This window comes from Hyperolius riggenbachi, chromosome 4, assembly GCF_040937935.1.
Source record: "Hyperolius riggenbachi isolate aHypRig1 chromosome 4, aHypRig1.pri, whole genome shotgun sequence".
NCBI classification, from domain to species: domain Eukaryota; kingdom Metazoa; phylum Chordata; class Amphibia; order Anura; family Hyperoliidae; genus Hyperolius; species Hyperolius riggenbachi.
Genome location: NC_090649.1, coordinates 298,891,819 through 298,911,469, shown reverse-complemented (window position 1 = coordinate 298,911,469; position 19,651 = coordinate 298,891,819). Strand labels below are relative to the sequence as shown.

General features: G+C 43.7%; 1 protein-coding gene across 1 annotated transcript in view; it reads right to left on the bottom strand.

Moving 5' to 3' along the window:
* LOC137570758 (enoyl-[acyl-carrier-protein] reductase, mitochondrial-like) overlaps positions 1-19,651 on the bottom strand; it is a 99,047-nt gene that overhangs the window by 66,861 nt on the left and 12,535 nt on the right. The window contains exons 2-3 of the mRNA XM_068279480.1: positions 9,881-9,978; positions 6,320-6,451 (exon numbers count right to left, since the gene is read on the bottom strand). Of these exons, the coding sequence (XP_068135581.1) occupies positions 6,320-6,451; positions 9,881-9,978 (230 nt within the window). The remainder of the gene's footprint in view (positions 1-6,319; positions 6,452-9,880; positions 9,979-19,651) is intronic.

The window sequence follows — 19,651 nt, the reverse complement described above, 5'->3', positions numbered from 1 at the left end:
TGCACTGCTATTTCTCGGTTTTAATTGATTTGAATAAGAGTAAAAAAAAAATATTTTAAACACTTCTTTCACTTTGGTTTGTGTATAAAAAAAAGGTTTTATTTACTTTATAGCTCCCCAATGTTGCTTTAACCTTCCTGGCGGTAAGCCCGACCTACGTTCGGGCTAGTCGCCGGAGAGGATCACATGGCCCCCGGGGTTTTTCTTTTTTTTTTTTAATAAAATCTGATTTATAGGCTTCAGCTAGCACTTGGCTAGCTATCTATGTCTTCCAAGTCCCACCACTCTCCCCAATCACCCGCGATCCCCGCCGTTATGCATACCCTCCAGTGATTCCACGATGACGCAGCCTCCCAATCAGCTTCAGGCTTTGCTATGGGGTGGATCGGGACTGCGCATGGCGTCATGTCCGATCCTCGGCATAGCGGCGACTGAAGCTAAAGGGTGAAGATGCGGCTCTCGCAGGATCGCGGACGGGTAAATATTGCCGGCAGCGATCGGGGAGATTGGATAGTTGCCGGGGGACTTGGGGGCCACAGTTAATTAGCAAAGTGCTAGCTTAAGCATGTAGATCAAATTTCATTCACAAAAATCCTCCCGCGGACGCATCATCTGAAACTGCGTACCGCCAGGGAGGTTAAATGTGTACTTTAGAAGTAAATGGAAAATACGGGTTGCGGGTCGGGTGCAGCGGGTCTGGGTATCAAATTCACCTGAAAGTGGTTTGTGGGTCGGTGCGGGTAGGGGGTCTGCGGGTGCGGGTCAGGTGCGGGTATGAAAAATTGGACCTGCGCAAGCCTCTACTACAGACGTCACCACATTAGATACATTTAAAAAAGAAACTTACTAAATAATTTATTCATGAATATTGTAAAAAAAGTGAAAAAAACTGTATTCATTACATTATTTTCACTACAGTTTGTCTTTAAAAGTACAAAGCAAGCGTAAGCAGTACAGACATTGTTTCATAAAAATATCAGCTTTCTGCATTTGAAAGAGATAGACTCTGGCACCTTGACAAAAGCCACTTTGCGCCTGTGTAAGTAGGATTTTGTATGCTATGCAAATATTTCAGCCTTAATGCAGAAAAAGCGCATAGTTAGGAAGTGTAAAATGAGAATGACATTCTGCAGCAACGTGCTTTGAAATTACTGTTCAAGGAAGCCCGTGGTGAGATAGGTATATGTGTTTATTACCATTTAAAACATTATACAAATGCTAATTGTATTTTAACTATTTTCATTATGAATGATTTATATAGTGCTCTTATCTTTTTATAGTACTGTAACAGGTAAAAAAAAATAAACATAATTGTATAATATGGAGTTATTTTTAAAGGATAATTAAACATTTAACCTCTAGTTCAGTAATCTGTTGATAGTGCTAATAGTGATATGCAATTCTAGTGAGTTACCATACGCAATGAACTAAAAGTGCCCACTGATGATACAATCTTGATTGTACAGTCTTACCAATCTAAAGGTGACCATATACTTGTGGATATTTTCCAACAATATTCAGCCGATTCAATCGTGTGATCGAATCTGCTAGAAATCGACAGTGAAAATTATTTCCGATCAATCACGCCAGATGGAAGATATTGCTTGATTGGTGGTGGGTTGGAAGCTCGTCCCTAGCGGCGTTATTCCCTTTTGGAGCTGCCGTTGCTCTGCATGATGTCTAGAGTACAGGGTTGGGGAGAAAAGAGGAGTTCCGGAGGCTCGCGGGGGAGAGGGAAATGGGAATTTGGGAGTTGGGCGGGGCCTGCCTGACGAATTTTTCAGGGAGGCTGGGTGTGTAAGTTATGCCCCTAATTGAACATCAGTGTACTGTGTGTGGAGTGATTCAGTCAGATAGAGCCCTCTCTGATCAGATTAGCTTTTGCCTCCTCTTTAGTACTTTTTCAACAGATAGTTGCTACAAAGTAATAATGTCGATAGGAAAAAAATTGTATGTCCTGAGAGAAAAATCAGGAGAAAAGTCAACAGAATATGGTCTATTGACTTTTTACTAGAAACTGCAAATTCATTGTTGTTGAAATTAGTTGGGTATGTCAGTTTGGCTTATTTTATGCGTAAATTGATCACTGTCAGTACTTGGTAGTACTGGATTCACAGTGTGGTATACAAAGTTTATGATGATTCACTTTTGGATTGCATCTCAGTATTAAGACAAGAAACAGAATGTCATGATCGCTTCTGCAGCATGTACTGCTGGCTGCAGAGGTGCTGCAGCCAAGTAGTTCTGATTCCTTCACATGCATTTGCTAGCATGGCATTGCTTGTGATAGTCTGTCAGCTAGGGAATGGTGGTCAAGCCAGCCTGCTTGTGACTGATTACCATTCACCTGTGTGGAGATTTGCATCTCTGCTTTCATTGGATGACTTCAGTATAAAGGTTTGCTTTCTGCAGGCGTGCCCCGCCCATCATAGTTTCAGTCAGTCTAGGCTGATAGTTGGTCTCTGAACACTGTGAAATATAGTTCCTTGTACTGTTACTTTCTAGTTTAGTTCTTGTGGAGTTACCTTATATATTTCCCACGGTGACATATATACGTACTCCTTCTAGTATAGAGTTGTAGTATTGTATTGCCTAGCTTAGTTGCTGCATTGCTTCAGATCTAGCTAGTCATCCTGATTTATGTTATATATTGGTTCATTTCCAAAATATATACATATTCTAGTCAGCATTTGTTATTTTTGCTAGTCTTGCGTCATATATTGGTTCATTGCCAATATATACGCATACTAGCGTGTTTGTTGTTTTCCATATTGCATTCGTGAATTACTGTATCACATTGATAGCTGTAATTATAATTTTTGTGATACTCTTGTGTGATTTATCTGTGCTCTTGTACTCTGCCTTGTGGGTTGCGCCAATCTCCTGCGCAGGAGCGGCGAATCCTCTCAGTCCTGTCCTTGTGAAGTAAGCCATTGCTGCAGTCGGGATTGGCTGCTTCATTCCAGTCCAGTCCTTGCGAGGTAGCCATTGCTGTGGTTGCTGTTGGCTACCTCACTCCAGTCTGTCTTGTATTCGCTTGAATGTTTGCTATCGCAAAAGTAGCGCAACATCGCACTGCGCTGCTATTGCATATTATTGGAAACCCAGAGCTGCAGTTGCTCTGGGCAGCCTGTGTAGCCTCTTCCATTATCCTGCTCTTAGCTTTATTGTGCTGGGTGGTCAGACAGTATGCCCCCCCCCCCCCCCCCAGCATTACACAGAATTCATATAATTTTTGATGAGGCAAGATTGGCACACAAACTCGTCATCTGGTGCACGCACCTTTGATTACCTTCTTTTTTTATCTGTCAGGTATGTGTTAATAAGAAAAATCAATAGCTGTTACATCTCAGAATCTGCAGATGTATCTCAGGATGTCCTCCTCTCCAGCTGCAGCCACCTTACCACCAGCTCTTCTGCACAAAATATAATCCTCTATCTATAAGTCTGCCGGTACTAATAAATGGCAGGGCGGGGCTTGTGATGTTTTCCATAGGAAGTTACACAACATCCTCAGTGATCTACTGATGCTTCTAGAGGTTGAAATGAGAAAATCTCCTCCTGCAGAAAGTGTGTGAGAGAGAGGAAGGCTACAGTAACAATGAGGGAGTTGTGCATAAGAAGGTGCCAGATAGGAACTGTCATTGACTTTGCTAAAAAGCAATCACAGATGGCAACTGAACTAGCGATTGTAAGTTCAGTTATCCATAAGGAGTTCGTAAAATGTCAAAATGTCTCCTAATTGTCGCTGTGTAGCTTTATAAATTTGCCCTCCAGTGTTGCTATCACAAAGGGTGCGCTGAAAGTTCTCTCTCAATTGTTGATGCCCGGAGTTATCATGCAATGATTTTATCATGATTGCCACTAAAATGCCAATGTGTTATGGCAGAAAAATCTTCTCCATCTTACTGTACGCATATGGAAGCAACTGTGTACATAACACAGAGGTGAGAAAACTAAGAGTGGCAAAGCAGAACATGTCCTACCTTTGGACTGTCCTTTACCACCATTAACATAAATATAAGCCACCAAAAAGTAAAACTGAACGTCGCATTGCAGTGTGGTAAGCCATGTTACAAAGCAGCCGTTGTACCACAACACACCACTGTAATGGGGCCTAACTGCCAGGTTCCCAGTCTGGGCCTAACTGCCGGGTTCCCAGTCTCCCCCACCACCACCAGGTGTGTGGGGGGGATGAATGATGAAATCAGGGCTGCAGTTCTGCCACCATGCATGAATAAAGTACAGAACACACATGAAGACCAGAAGAAAAAATTATGGAAAGCAGATGCATGTTGTAACACTGTATGTTAATACAAAGTTTGTCCTTGCACAGAATCTGTTCATATTTGTTCTGATCTCCTAGCCATCGAGTCTACATACATGGACAAATATAACATTTATTGCATTATGCGTGTTTTGTTTCTCTGATTATTTTCAGACAAAATTCATATTTAAAACGCATCATTGATGCCGTTACCTAGAGCAAAAATCTCCATAGTGCTGGATGGAAATCATCTAGCAAACACAAAGACTCCAAATGTTAGCACTGGGGGAAACAATTCCAAACATATTCCTACTAGAGATGGGAAGTTCAGATCTTTTCAATGATTCGGATGATTCGAATCGGATCATTGAAAAGATCCGGATCTTTGATCCGAATCTCGGATCATTTTACTAGGAAAGCATTCGGGGGGTGAAATGACTAGCAGGACAGGACTTTTCCAGCAGTGGACAGACAAGAGAAGGGGAGGGGGGTGGGTGGATGGACAGAGAAGGGGAGGGGGGTGGACAGATAGAGAAGGGGGGATGGTGGACAGAGACAGGCAGGGAGTGAACATAAGGGAGTAGGTGAACGAAGAGGGGTGAGCAGAGAGCAGAAATGTTTTTTTGCGCACAATACCCAATTGCGATCATATGCTTTACATATATTTCACCTATATGTTCATCTGTATACTCTGAATGTAAACGTCTCACAGTGAAAGAAAGCATTCCCCTTTTCTCACCTCGAACACATCACAAATTTAGGGAGAAGATAAGTGCAGCTGTTTAGAGCAGAGTGCAGGAGGATCATATTGCACAGCAATCGCAATGCCTGTCCTGTCATTCATTCAGCCCAGCAGAGTTACTGAGCTGTGCTTCTCAGCCAAAAGTTTCCCATTTGTTCACAACTACAACAGACAGCCTATAATCAGCAGCACATTGCAGCCAGTAGTGTGTTCCACACATATATGGCAGTGGCACCCATGTCCCCTCTCCCAACTACCTGTCTCTGCAAGGCTGGCTCCCCTCCAACTAAGCGATCTATCTCCGCTCTGCTTCCAGGACCCCGGTGCCCGCTGAGAGAGGGGGGCGTGCCGCTCCTGGCTCCACCCCTTTTGATCCGAATCTGTTCATTTTGCTGATCCGGATGATTCGACTCACAAAAGGGTTCAGATCAAAGATCCGAATTGTTCATGATCCGGACAACAATCATTCCTACCACAATTGCCCTATGCATGCAGAGAAGTAAATCTAATTTGTATTGTAAAAAAGCTAAAAAGCCACAATGGGTCAAATCAATGAATGGTAATTGGTAAAAACAAATATGGACCTGTCTGTACCTAGCAGCTGGGACACAGGTCCATTTGTGTGTTCACTGATCATTGATTTGGCCCATTGGGGCTTTTTAGCTTTTTTACAATAAAAGTTATACTTTTTTACTTCTCTATAATGTATAGGGAAATTCCAGTAGAAACATGTTACAAATCACTTAGTAAATTGTGACTGCCATTATAAGCACACATATCAGATATAGTGGAACATTTTTTTATGTATATGAGAAATATGTATTTTTAACCACAAGGTTTAAACACTCCTTACCATCCCCATCAATGTGATTTCCCTTACAAGTCGTACATATTGCACCCCTTAATGTATCCCGTGTCCCCTAGTCACTCTGATGTATGTGTCACATCCTCTCCTTTCACTGTGTATCCCCACAATGTCACATCTCGGCATGCTGTATACAAATTACACTAAATGAATCAATGCATGTATATGTCACAGAGTGGATATTGTTCATCAACACAAACAAAATAATCTAAACAAGGATGGGTGTCCTACTGATGGTAACAAATAGGGTGGAAAGGAATAGCTAGATTTTGTCTTACAATACAATACAATACAATAACATTTGTAAAGTGCTTTTCTCCCATAGGACTCAAAGCGCATAGTGGTGTCTCAGATTAATACAGGGTTGCAGGCTGGGTTTGGAAACAAACATTAGAGATCAAATATTATGTCAGGGTTTCTTAACATATATTTTAGTTGGACTTACCAAATCCACAGTCTATTGGAACGACCCACTGTCCTGGTTTTACGGTATGCACATGACAACCAGTGCTTACTACTTCCCCAATCCCTTCATTGCCACCAACTGCTGGTAGACTGGGCAGAATTCCATAATTTCCTGCATAAAGTCAACAGTGTGAGTAACTGTAATAATAATTATAATAACTGTATAATTACAGTTATTATATGAGTGATGTCAGTAAGAGCTTTTTCACAGCCTGAGCTGTGTGCATAACAGCAACATGTTTGTCATGTAGTGGGGTTACCTGGCAGCAAAAAAGGATTGATTTTCACCATGTATTTTTTTTCATGTTGTTGGATCTACAATGAGCCTGCACATAATCATCTTTACTACTGGCAGACAAAAAAAAAATTAGATAGCACCAACTGCCAGTATTTATAACCACACCCATTATTATTGTGATAGACTAAAATGTTGTTATTTTAAAGGGGTTCTTTCGCGAAAAAAGTAGGCAGTTAAAAAATGTGACAGATGACAGGTTTTGGGCCAGTCCATCTTTTTAAGGGGGATTCTCAGGGCTTTCTTTGTTTTCAACAGCATTTCCTGAACAACAGTTGCAAAATCTAACTGACATAATAGTGTGCAAGTGATTAGGGAGGCCGGCTGGTATCTTGCTATTTTGGCAGTTAAACTGCTGTTCAGGAAATGCTGTTGAAAACAAAGAAAGCCCTGAGAATCCAAGATGGACTGGCTCAAAACCTGTCATCTGTCACATTTTTTAACTGCCTACTTTTTTTTGCGAAAGAACCCCTTTAATATGTATACTACATATGGTTGCTTGGCAGTTGGAAACTGCAGTTATTTTGTTATTTTCCACAATGCAACAAGTTTCACATACAGGAAATTGTCAGGACTTACATTAATTGTATGCAAATTTATGCAAAATCAATAGCAACTGCATTTGGTTTGTCTAGTTTCAAGATGTACATATGTGGATGAAATTAACATAAAATTTGCATCTACATAAAGTTATTTGCATCTCACTGACCATCTCTCCTGCTTAGCAAAGTATCATGAGCTGTGCTTGTATTCCAGTCTCTTTCTAAGAATATAGCTATTCTTAGGCACCACATAGTGATCATAATAATTATGCAAATTTGCATAGAATATTTATTTATTCATAGTGTAGTTGAATCTGTATTTCTTTCTCAAACACACTTGGCACAACTTCTTTAGTGCCTTTAATCCTTGTTTTATCGCCTATCTTTATGTTTTTACTGACTTATTTTATGTCAGGGTTCACTTGCATTAAATAGACATGAGAGGGTTGTATTAGTTTTGCATAAATTAACGTGTATGCATGAAATCAAGCATACATTATCAAAGTCATTTTTTTGTATGATTCAATGAAATCTTTTCAGCTAATGACATAATTTTTCTCATAAGTGACTTAAAGGACAACTGAAGTGAGAGGTATATGGAAGCCTCCACATGCATTTTCTTTTAAACAATACCACTTGCCTGGCAGACCTGCTGATCAATTTGGCTGCAGTCGTGTCTGAATAACACCAGAAACAAGCATGCAGCTAATCTTGTCAGATCTGACAATAATGTCAGAAACACCTGATCTGCTGCATGCTTGTTCAAGGACTATGGCAAAATGTATTAGAGGCAGAGGATCAGCAGGACAGCCAGGCAACTGGTATTGTTTCAAAGGAAATCAATATGGAAGCCTCCATATCCCTCTTGCTTCAGTTGTCCTTTAAGCCTGGTACACACATCCAATTTTGATTGTCCAGTCAGTGACCTATTTTACCACCTCCATGTAGTATGAGGGTCATCAGATTTTGAGTACTATCAACAGATTGTGTAGGTAAGCTCTCATACTACATATATGTGCTAAAATTCTCCAACCATTGTCCAATCAAAATTGGATGTGTTGTACCAGGCTGTGTGTTTTGTGGAACTCCACAGAGGGAATTTATCAGCTCTGCTTAGACACTAATTTCCCCGCCTGTGAATATGTGCCATTTCCAGCAAAACATGTACTATTAGTAGTCCTTGAGGATAGGATTGGGAAGCACTGGTGTAACCTACTGGATTGGAGAGGATATTTTGACTGTAGTTCCACTTTAAGTTTAAACTCTTGAACATTTAAATATATTTTACTTAATTGTTAAAGGACCAATATCGCGAAACATTTAGCTCTTAATCACCCCCATAGTAGTTACATCAATAATACAGAAACTTCACTGTGTAATTATTTTCACTGTCTAGCATGTACCTTTAAATATTCACATACCACTATATCCTGTAGTGTCAGCCCAGGCACTAAACACTGACGGACTTCTGCAACTAGAAAGCCAGCATAGGGGGAAGCCTTGTCAGGTAAACTAACAATTGGTTTAGTCCTTCCCCCGTTTGCCCTGTTCTCCAACTACCAAGCCTGTGACAACTTGTGCTGTAACCTCTGTTCCTCCAGCGCGGTTACTACAAAAAGCCCCTCACACTCTCCGCTCTGCAGGCATTTGGGGAGACAGCTTTCTCCCCCCCCATACACGACTGTGTGTAATGAGCTGCTCTCCCGCACCTTTCAATCGCCGCTGCCTTGCTTCTGCTGTGATGGCTGCGCAATGAGCCGCTCTCCCTGTCACTGTACTCGCCGCAAGAGCAGTGGTGATTACACTGACAGCGAGAGCAGCTCATTGCGCAGCCATCACAGCTGTCTCCCCAAATGCCTGCAGGGCGGAGAGTGCGAGGGGCCTTTTTAGTAACCGTGCTGGAGGAACAGAGGTTACAGCACAAGTTGTCACAGGCTTGGTAGTTGGAAAGCAGGGCAAATGGGGGAAGGACTAAACCAACGGTTAGTTTACCTGACAAGGATTCCCCCTATGCTGGCTTTCGACTTGCAGAAGTCCGTCAGCATTTAGTGCCTGGGCTGACGCTACAGGATATAGCGATATGTGAATATTTAAAGGTACATGCTAGACAGTGAAAATAATTACACACTGAAGATTCTGTATCATTGATGTAACTACTATGGGGGTGATTAAAAGCTAAATGTTTCCCGATAGTGGTCTTTTAAATACAGAGCATCTGAATGAGGAACACACCTGTAATAGAATTGGTTGGCCCAAATACCTTATATAGGGGATCATGTGTGAACTATGAGCAGTGACTGGATAGTGTAATGGTTAAGGGCTCTGTCTCTAACACTCTGGTGCAAGTGACCAGTGGGTGCATCCCAGCTCTTCCTGTTCAGTAAACCAGCACCTATTCAGTAAGGATACCTTGGTCTAGACCCCCCTAAGGGCTCAAACCCACTAGCAGCCTTTTCTAAGCCCTAGTGATTTGAAAAAGCTCTTACTAATGCAATGCTATGGGAGATTTTTATAAAATCACATCCTTCTAGTGGAATCACACCCATAGCATTACATTAGCAAGAGTTTTCAAATAGAAAAGCGCTCAGAGAAGCGCTCCTAGTGGATTCCAAGCCTATTGATCTTAGGCTGAATATAATACAGTCAATATACATACAGTCTGTTACTATATAGCATACCAGTTTTAACACTGGTAAGCACTTACCTTCTAGCATGTTTATGTCTGCAGGATTCACTGGAGCAGCCAACATTCTAATATGAATATCATCAACTCCAACATGTGGCACTGGAATATCTTCTAACCTGTGGAGAAAATATTGACTTTACAGCTGTGAAATCCGATATTAAGGGCCATATGCAATTCCCCTTTTCTCCTAAGTTTTCTCCTAGGTGATCATTTTTTATCTTCTAAAATAACTTTTCAGCATTTGGCAATTGAAAAAGTACCAAAAGTAGCAGAAAAAGTACTATCAAAGTTACGTTGTGAATTTTCTTGCTTGGTGGGGGTTTAAAAGGCATTTTATTGACAAGATAGAAAATATCAAATGGGAGAAAACTAAGGAGAAAAAGTTAATTGTTTGTGTCTATCTCAAAGGTATTAGTTCAGGGTTTCACTCCGACATGTCGGATCAGTATTCGATTCGATTCAATTTGATTTGCCATTGCAAAACAATGGCAAATCGGTAACAGTTGTTACAAGTCTTTTTAAAAATTACACCTAAAAGACCACTGACTTTAATTTAATTAAGTGACTAAATTGACTCCTGGGACCAAGCTGTTGGCTGGTGGACATTGTGATTGTATTTTAGAAGATTTAATTGGCTGAAGGAAACAGGAACTTAGTGTAAGTATAATTTGTTGTTTCTCCTTCAAGATACAGGAAGTGCAGTTCAGTGCATAGACTTTGCTGCATAATCAGTTCTGTGGAATCTGTCTGTTCATTCCTGGCAAAATGTACTGCTAGTTTTTAAAACTCATAGCAGTAAATTAAAGGAAAGGCATTTTTAAAATAATCTTAAATTATATAAAAGGTGCATGTCTGTGGCAACTTTTTAGTGAAATTGAATTTCATTTCAAAGATCATGGGAATAGTAGTCCTGCATCAAACGCTCTCACAATATACTTGCTGTCAGGATAGTACAGTGTGTGATGATGTTACTAGGATAACTAAAATGAATTAAAGGTCTCTACAAATGAATTTTTTGATATGCTTTCAACTGAACCTAATCAGATGGTTAAGAAATGTTATGGGAGATTAGAGTTCTGCTTTAATAATAGTTCTTCCTTTAGACACTTCTCATAATAAGAGTCTCCATCGTGAAAATGAAAAACGTATTGCAATAATGTATTTGATTTTAGATCTGATATTTATGACAGTATTAAAATATCACTATTAAATAAAATTCTTGCAGTGACCTACATATTTTGCAAAGTATATTGAAGGACATGGGAACTTAAAGCTGAGATGCAAATGTGATAAAAAGTGATGAAAAATGCATGTAGGAAAGATATCCGGAGAATGAAATACCTGACAGCAAACATATTTTAGCAGAGAAATTGGATGCATGCATAAAAATCCATGGGGCTGCTCAACCCGTTTACCCCTTAAATAAGAAAATTAAATAGCTTAAAGGGAACTCAAGTTGAGAGTGACATGCAAGCGGCCATATTTATTTCCTTTTAGAAAGTGCAAGTTGCCTGGCTGGCCGTCTGATCTAATGTCTCATATACGTTTAGCAATTGTAACGATTGTGGAACTTTCTCCGTGATCAGCGCACAACGCGTGCGCTGACACAGCGGAAATCCTCCACAAGCGTATATTTGCAGGCACCCAGCAAAAGGTGCTACGCACCTGTAGAGGGAAATTCCTGTCGGCAGATGGCGCTGGGGAGTGCAGAGGAACCAATCCTCTGTACCTCCACAAGGCCAGACAGGAATTGTACGAAGCGCAGAACGCAATCGCAAGAGAGGCGATTGCGAATGAGATTGAGCAAAGGGACAGGTTGTATGTGTGTGCGCCAATCCAGTCGCCACCCCGCGACCGCGCACACACAACAGCAGATATGAAATAGGAACGCGATCGCAAGAAGTGCGATCGCCAGACGTGACACAAGGCAGATCAGAATAGAATACGAGGGTAGCAAAGGCACAGCAAATAATACAATAAAGAGATACGGAAAATAACAAACGCTAGCTAACCGCGAACACCGCACTCATTCGCAACAGTGCACGCGGTTATGCGCGGTCTCCATGTGATAAGCACAATAGAGACAAGCACGCCTAACTAACCATCGACAGACAAACATGAAACAGAGGACACGAGCGCTTGCTTAACGGTTACCTCACCGAGCCTCCAGCAAGCGTAGCACACGAAAACAGGGACAAGCGAGAGATAGGATCCACAGCACTAGCGAAAAGTGGCTAGCGCGATCCAGATACTGAGTAGCAGAACAGAAGGATCCCCAGCGCTAGCGAAAAGTAGCTAGCGCGATCCCAGAAGACAGAACAGAAGGATCCCCAGCGCTAGCAAAAAGTAGCTAGCGCGATCCCAGGAGACAGAACAGAAGAGATAGCTGGTAGCAACCGCTGCACCAGCTATACTCCAAGAACAGAGATCAGAACCATTTCCTGTCGACCACCTTTGGGACAGGATAATGGCAACAGGCAAGACAAGACAGAACAGGCAATACAGATAATCCAACCTGACTGGGCTAGAAGGGGAGCCTAAAGCAACCCCCAGGAATTAACTATACTAGATAGCAATGGCTGACACTCCAGCAGTGTCCATCAGGAACAGTCCATGGAAAGGAAATTACCAGCAAAGCCTTCTGGGAAACATAAAGCTCTTATAGTGCCAGACATCAAAGAAGGCAGGTAGGGGATTTGCATAACGAATGTATGCAAATTCCCCAGCAAGAGAACAGACCAGAAATTTGCAATGGAAAGACAGGTCTCTGTTCCAGAGACCTGCAGCCCACAGACTAGAGGAATGGACAAACAGCTGTCTGCCTGTGCAGCCAGCTGAGCTGATCATCACAGTACCCCCCCCCCCCCCTCTAGGGATGGATTCCAGACATCCCTCAAAACTGGTATCATCACAAAACTCTAACTGAAGACTCATGAAGGTCGGGACAGCCCGACAAGGCCCAATTCCAGAGTCAGTCCATCCGAAACCGACCTCATCGGAAGCAGAAGCCACCGAAACATGCCCATCAGCACTACAAGTCTCAGCATAACACCCATCAGGACTGTGGACACCAGAGAAGAAGCCATCGACACCCTCCAGACAATACCCACCACCTTCCAAGGAGCGTCCAAGAATACCAAACCTGCCGCAATACCTGTTCGAAGTGTCCCTTACAACACCAAAGCCATTGCTGATCGTATTCAGGGCACCAAGCAAAACCTTTCCCGGAATCTCCCAGAACGCCTTGAAGCTCCGCAGAGATCCCAAGAAGCCAGAACGCTCACCAGGCTCACATGGAGAACCACCAAGAACCCCTATGGAACCTATGATTATTCCAGACTCAAAATTAGCAGGACACCCATCAAGATCAGGACTTTCAGGGACCACTTCTGGGCATGCAAGCAGGCAGGCTATATCAGAACATGTCTCCACTGAGGAAGCATCTGAGCACGCTGGTAACCGAGGCACACTTGGGCTTTCTGGGTCACAGAGCACATCGGGGTACACTAGTACAGGAGAAACCTCAGGACATGTCGGGGAACTGCCAACCTCAGAGTCCGACACGACAAGACCAAAACCAGTACCGGGCAGAAAATCATCACGAGTAAAGGTCACAAGTACTGGTCTTTCAAAAGAAGACTCGGACTCAAATTCAGAATTTTCTGTAACTGTAATATCATCATTGACTACACATGAATGAAGCTCCACAAGAGCTGCAAAAGTAGTCAGCAAGGCAGCAATGCCTACTGAAGTGGGCAACACCTCAGAAGGACCTGGGGGGCAGGAGACATCTCCTACAAGTTCTGCACCCTTTGGGAGGAACTCGGAGACCTTCAGATCATCAAACAAGACCTCAGGAACATCATTTTTCAAGTTGTCTAAGAAGGATTCTGTACTGTCCATGTTACAGGGCAAAACTGGAACTTTACTTTGAGAACAGGGCAGATGTCCCAGGGAAGGTTCCACCATAAACTGAGACTGAATTTCATCATCATGAGTGGAACGTACAGGAATACTCACTGGACCACACACTGACTCCCTAACTTTAATCTCGCTGCACCCAGAACTCTGCGTAGTAGTCAAACTAGCTTGCAACTCCAAAACTGCAGAAAGACAGGTAAAAATAGCAGCAATACCTAGACGAGCCTCTAGGGGCAGGGCAGGAGATATTGTACAAGGCAATATTGACTCATCCAGAGTACTGGGTGGAGAGTCAATACTTTCTTCAGAATCAGACTCGCAAATGTCAATGCAAGTGGACATCATGCCTTCATTCATGGTACAGGGCAGGTTCAGAGAAAGCTTCTCTGGACAAAGCAAAGAAGCTTCAGCATCAGATTCGAAAAACCGAAGCGCTGTCTCACTCTTAGATTCGGCTAACAATGTCGAATCCGAGGAGTCAGAACGCAAAATTTGCGGATCCAAGATTGCTTTAGGTTGCGAAACTGACGCTTCCATATCGCAAACCTCCGCGATCTGCGGAGCAGACTGCAAGGCATCTAGGACAGAAACACTGGAGCAACTGTCATCAGGCAACAGGCCTGCACAAGTGCGAACAGAATAAGACATAGATTCATTTGCAAAAGAAGTGGCGACAACAACAGGAGAAACTTTATTAGACACATCAATAATTTTCTTAAAGTTGCATAACTTAGGAATTTTCCCCATGGCAGGCTCACAAACGGACGATCTTAGAGAACCTGAGGGAAAAAATCTGTCTTCCTTAGACACAGGACCACACAGACCTTTTGCAGCCATACGTGCGGTGGCGACATCAGACCGCACTGGTTCAACTTCCACACAAGCAACTGCTCTGAACGACTTGCACTCAGACTTCAAACACTCAGTTGCTTTGGGAAAGGGAATGCATTCAAAACTCACTTTCTTTAAATCCAGAGGATTGGAACAATCGTCCGCTGACAATGTGTTTTTAGCAGATTGAAGCGCATGTAGTTCATCCAAAATCATTCTCCACACGTCAAACAGCGGAGTCACAAAGTCAGAGATACATTCACCAGTCTTGATTAAAGTGCACGCAGACTCAATGCACGCATACAAAACTGCTTCGTTTTTAGAACGGTAATGATTGCAAAACGATCTCCAATCACATTCCAATTCATAGACCAGGAGCTCGATCTCCCATTTCTCAAACGGGGGCTCCCATGCACACTTAACAAAGGATGAACAATCATAGTGCGCACAGTCTACAGATGGAACTGGAGCAGGAACAGAACGGGAATCTTTTACCTCTTTATTGGGATCAATTAATTGGTGTGTGTGTAATTCATCCAAAATGATCTGCCACACATACATCCCCAGATCCACAACACACTCGTCACATTCATCAGAATCAATCAAAAGGCACACAGAGTCAAGACAATCGTTCAGGACATCCGCGCTTTTTGCGATGTAAAAATCGCAAAAGGCTTTCCAATCCAAATCAAATTCCTCCACCAAGGCCCCGATTTCCCATGAGGCAAATGGCGGTTCGAACAACCCAGTATCTAAATAATCTCCATATGGGTGGGGATCAGGAACGAGTACAGATTTTTTAACTGCTTTAATATAGTGTGCGATCCTACCTATAGCAGGATCCACATAAGCTTTGGATTGGGGCAAAAAACCTGGAAACTGATCAGCAGATGCATTATAAAAATCATTATCATACTGCATGGTTTTGCCCATTTCAGACTTGACAGAAATAACCTCTCTATCTGTGGTTGCCATAGGCAACGGATCTTTCCGCTGGGAAGCCTTCCTAGATCTTTTACGTTTAGACTTAGAGGCTTTGGATGGCTGCTTTATGGATGAAAGAGTAGATGGAACAGCTGATTGAGCTGCTGACAACAACTCATTAAGGGGGTATGGTAATTGAGGTAATCTCAGCCAATTGTGAATTAAAAAGGCCAAGAATTCCAGGGGTCTTTGACTCAGGGTGGTATGATCTAACACATCATAACCCCACATTGACATTTCGCCCCCCAACAGAATGTAGACCATTTGGGGGGCCCAGGTAGACACTGGGGTGCATTGGAATTCAGGGTTCGCTAACAGTTTTGTACACTCAGACAAAAATTCGTCTGCTGATTAAGGTTCAAGTTTTTTAAATCTCTTAAAGGTACAAGAGCCATATTCGACAAAATCGTACAAATCGGAAATTCCGTCTACACTGGGGTTTTGGGTTCGGCTGGTCATTCTGTAACGATTGTGGAACTTTCTCCGTGATCAGCGCACAACGCGTGCGCTGACACAGCGGAAATCCTCCACAAGCGTATATTTGCAGGCACCCAGCAAAAGGTGCTACGCACCTGTAGAGGGAAATTCCTGTCGGCAGATGGCGCTGGGGAGTGCAGAGGAACCAATCCTCTGTACCTCCACAAGTGCCAGACAGGAATTGTACGAAGCGCAGAACGCAATCGCAAGAGAGGCGATTGCGAATGAGATTGAGCAAAGGGACAGGTTGTATGTGTGTGCGCCAATCCAGTCGCCACCCCGCGACCGCGCACACACAACAGCAGATATGAAATAGGTACGCGATCGCGAGAAGTGCGATCGCCAGACGTGACACAAGGCAGATCAGAATAGAATACGAGGGTAGCAAAGGCACAGCAAATAATACAATAAAGAGATACGGAAAATAACAAACGCTAGCTAACCGCGAACACCGCACTCATTCGCAACAGTGCACGCGGTTATGCGCGGTCTCCACGTGATAAGCACAATAGAGACAAGCACGCCTAACTAACCATCGACAGACAAACATGAAACAGAGGACGCGAGCGCTTGCTTAACGGTTACCTCACCGAGCCTCCAGCAAGCGTAGCACACGAAAACAGGGACAAGCGAGAGATAGGATCCACAGCACTAGCGAAAAGTGGCTAGCGCGATCCAGATACTGAATAGCAGAACAGAAGGATCCCCAGCGCTAGCGAAAAGTAGCTAGCGCGATCCCAGAAGACAGAACAGAAGGATCCCCAGCGCTAGCAAAAAGTAGCTAGCGCGATCCCAGGAGACAGAACAGAAGAGATAGCTGGTAGCAACCGCTGCACCAGCTATACTCCAAGAACAGAGATCAGAACCATTTCCTGTCGACCACCTTTGGGACAGGATAATGGCAACAGGCAAGACAAGACAGAACAGGCAATACAGATAATCCAACCTGACTGGGCTAGAAGGGGAGCCTAAAGCAACCCCCAGGAATTAACTATACTAGATAGCAATGGCTGACACTCCAGCAGTGTCCATCAGGAACAGACCATGGAAAGGAAATGACCAGCAAAGCCTTCTGGGAAACATAAAGCTCTTATAGTGCCAGTCATCAAAGAAGGCAGGTAGGGGATTTGCATAACGAATGTATGCAAATTCCCCAGCAAGAGAACAGACCAGAAATTTGCAATGGAAAGACAGGTCTCTGTTCCAGAGACCTGCAGCCCACAGACTAGAGGAATGGACAAACAGCTGTCTGCCTGTGCAGCCAGCTGAGCGGATCATCACAGCAATACACCCTAAACAAGCATGCAGATCAGATTCTCTGGCTCAAGTCTGACTGGATAAGACACATGCTTGTTGTAACTCAGACAATAGGAAATACATATGGCAGACTCCATATCACTCTCATGTTGGGTTCACTTTAAGGTGTACCTGAACTCTTGTTAGTGTTTTCAACTAAAATGTATTCTTATATTTTTCTATTTGCTAGGGTTACATAGTAGAAGTCATGGCCTGTAGGCACCGGCATTTTGGCACCCTAAATACCATCCCTCAACACAGGCCACACTCCTGAGTAAAAATATTCTAAACTCTTATCCCTGCCTCATCTCACTAGCTGTCCTTAGGATCTTATACTGGATACACACGGTGCGTTTCCGCACTCGATGTGCCCATCGATTTGCGTCGACTCGATTATTTCCGACATGTCCGATTAGCATTTCGATAGATCGATAGGTCGATTTGGCATACTTTACATGTAAATCGACCTAACAATCATCGAAATGCGCTCGGAAATGCTCGGAAATAATCGAGTCAACGCGAATCGACGGGCGCATCGAGTGCGGAAACGCACCGTGTGTATCCAGCATAACACTCTAATTTCTGTCTCATGTTATCCTTTGACATGAGACAATGATTGGGGTGTAAGCTCCCGAGGAGAGAGATATCAGGAAGAGAAAAGAACAGAGGTGGGCAAACTATGACCTGATGGCCATACCCAGCCCGTTTGTTCTTTCCATCTGGCCTACCAATGCAGGGCCGGATTTTGGTTTACTTTCCTCCCTCCATCCCTGCATATTTGCGATCAGAATGTAAATGACTGACTCACCTGATGGCAGCTTCCAACTTCCATCTCCCTTGGCCACACAGCGCCATGTGACCCGCTGGCACGTAGTGACAGCAGGTTACATTACGATGCTGTGGCCATGGAGATGAGCACTGGAAGCTGCCGTTGGGTGAGCCTCTCATTTATGCTCTGCTTGAAACTTGGAGGGGGGGGGGGGGGGGGAGAACAGCTGCAGTAGGAGTGATCTAGTGCACGAGGACACCAGGAACACCATGCAATGCGGAAGTCCAGAGCAGCAGGGGCGTAGCAATAGGGGGTGCAGAGGTAGCGACCGCATCGGGGCCCTTGGGCCAGAGGGGCCCCGAAGGGCCCTCCCTCAACTGCAGTATTAGCTCTCTATTGGTCCTGTGCTCATAATAATCACTTCTATGGATACATTAAATAGTGCTAATCATTAACAAACTGTTCCCCATTCCCTCCTTGCACCTCTGACACTGTAGTTGCCATTGGCAGGTTTTGGTGCACTGTATCAATTGTTGTGTATAGAGTGCTTGGGGGGCCCCATTGTAAAACTTGCATCGGGGCCCACAGCTCCGTAGCTACGCCACTGCAGAGCAGGCTGTGCGTGTTGGAAAGCTTTGGAGCTCCTGTGTCTGCCGTGTTAGAGGAAGCCGGAGTCTGCCAAGAAGGTGCAGCCTATATTATAGTATGCACAAACTGCGCCTGCCCAAAAATCTCCAATGCTTCAATAAACAGTCATATAGTTTCAATAGACAGTCATATAATTTGCATGCAATATACTGGAAGTTGTCAACGAGTATTCGCTATCACAGGTCCTTGATGTACATTCAATCTGAGTGTGACAGCGCTCCTCTTCCTCTCTAAAACTGAACAGAAACAGATGGCCGCACATAGTGCATTACTGTCATCATGAATCACAATAATCAAGCCCCAAACGTGCACATGTGCTCAAAAGTGCTCCACTCGTGATCTCTCCCCCTTCACACCAGCAGCTCACCGGATAAACGCCACCTCACTTTCCAGGTGGGTCTCACATTTAGCCTTGAGAGTGGCCAGCTCCAATCACAGTGTACACAGATTCTGATCCGTAGTTTAGAAGATCCACATTTTAATATTCAGTTCCATATGTAAAAAATATATAAAAAACATATACATAGCGTAATACAGTAGGTTAAAAGTCAGGGCCTGCGCAATTTCAGCGCACTCACGTGTGTAGAGAAATATCAGGCATCTCGGGCATCCCAGCCCATTAACATGTCTCCTCCACTAGCGGCACCGGCGTCCCGATTTTCCCGCTCCTGGTAGCAGCCTGTACCCTCACCATCCGTGTTTCCTCCTCAAGCCCAGTGACGTCAGCGCTCCTGGTCACGCCCTACGCGTTTCGTCCAATGGACTCATCAGGGGCTGCCCCTGATGAGTCCATTGGACGAAACGCGTAGGGCGTGACCAGGAGCGCTGACGTCACTGGGCTTGAGGAGGAAACACGGATGGTG